Source organism: Dipodomys spectabilis, unplaced genomic scaffold, assembly GCF_019054845.1.
Source record: "Dipodomys spectabilis isolate Male_0828 unplaced genomic scaffold, ASM1905484v1 ptg000108l, whole genome shotgun sequence".
Classification (NCBI taxonomy): Eukaryota; Metazoa; Chordata; class Mammalia; order Rodentia; family Heteromyidae; genus Dipodomys; species Dipodomys spectabilis.
The window spans coordinates 19,122,636-19,124,219 of NW_024870785.1; the positions used below are offsets into that span (position 1 = coordinate 19,122,636).

Genomic DNA, 1,584 nt, shown 5'->3' on the forward strand with positions numbered 1-1,584 from the left:
ATGCCTCGGGACCCGGGGGTCGCGGTGCAGGTGTGGGTGGACGGCCAGCTCTTCCAGGCCGATCGGGCCCTGTTGGTGGAGCACTGCGATTTCTTCCGCGGTCTGTTCCGCTCGGGCATGCGGGAGGCGCGCGCCGCCGAGGTGCACCTGGGCGCGCTGAGCGCGGGCGGCTTCGGCACGGCGCTGCGGGTGCTGCGCGGGGAGCGGCCGGCGCTGGCGGCCGACGACGAGCTGCTGCAGGCCGTGGAGTGCGCCGCCTTCCTGCAGGCCCCGGCGCTGGCGCGTTTCCTGGAGCACAGCGTCACGTCGGACAACTGCGTGCTGCTGTGCGAGGCGGCCGCCGCCTTCGGCCTGCGCGACGTGTTCCACGGGGCCGCGCTGTGCATCCGCGACGGCGCGCGCGAGCTGCAGGCCCAGCTGGCTCTCCCCGAGGCCCGCGACTACGTGGCCACCCTGAGACCCAGCTGTTACGTGGCCCTGACCACGCACACGCCCGCGCCGGGCTTCCTGGAAGACGCCTCCCGCACCATGTGCTACCTGGACGAGGAAGGGGACGCGTGGCGCACGCTGGCCGCGCTGCCCCTGGAGGCCAGCACCATGCTGGCGGGCGTGGCCACGCTGGGCAACAAGCTGTACATCGTGGGCGGCGTGCGGGGCGCCAGCAAGGAGGTGGTGGAGCTGGGTTTCTGCTACGATCCGGAGGGCGACACGTGGCGCCAGTTCCCCAGCCCGCACCAGCCGCGCTACGACCTGTCGCTGGCGGGTTTCGACGGCCGCCTGTACGCCATCGGCGGCGAGTTCAACCGGACCCCGGTGAGCTCCGTGGAACGCTACGATCCGATCGCCGGCGGCTGGAGTTTCGTAGCCGATCTCCCCCAACCCGCCACCGCCGTGCCCTGCGCGCAGGCCCGCGGCCGCCTCTTCGTGTGTCTCTGGCGACCCGCCGACACCACGGCCGTGCTGGAATACGCCGCGCGCGCCGACGCCTGGCTGCCCGTGGCCGAGATGCGGCGTCCGCAGAGCTACGGCCACTGCATGGTGGCGCACCGCGACAGCCTCTACGTGGTGCGCAACGGCCCCTCCGACGACTTCCTGCACTGCGCCATCGACTGCCTCAACCTGGCCACCGGCCAGTGGACGTCGCTGCCCGGCCAGTTCGTCAACAGCAAGGGCGCGCTGTTCACCGCCGTGGTGCGCGGCGACACGGTCTACACCGTCAACCGCGTGTCCACGCTGCTCTACGCCATCGAGGGCGGCATGTGGCGGCTGCAGCGGGAGAAGATCGGCTTTCCCCGGCCTGGATCCCTGCAGACTTTCCTCCTGCGGCTGCCCCCCGGCGCTCCGGGACCTGTGGCCACCCCTTTGCCAGAACTGTGATCCTCCTACTTTTTACAGGACGACCTCTTGAGTTTTCTTGAGTCTCGGGGCCTTGGTGGCGGCTGGAAATGCCTTTATCTTCTCCCTCTTGTGGAGACACTCTGTGTGGAAATCTGTCGAAGCAGCTCAGGGAGCAACGATGGTACTGAGCCCTTCCATCACAGTGGGCTTTGTGGAGAGCTGGTGGGTAAGGGAGAGTACTTTGGG

At 69.5% G+C, this 1,584-nt stretch overlaps 1 protein-coding gene across 1 annotated transcript; it reads left to right on the plus strand.

Moving 5' to 3' along the window:
* Kbtbd13 (kelch repeat and BTB domain containing 13) lies at positions 1-1,377 on the plus strand. The gene has a single exon (XM_042687676.1). The coding sequence runs from the start codon at positions 1-3 to the stop codon at positions 1,375-1,377; it is 1,377 nt and encodes a 458-aa protein (XP_042543610.1).
* Positions 1,378-1,584: the final 207 nt, after the last annotated feature.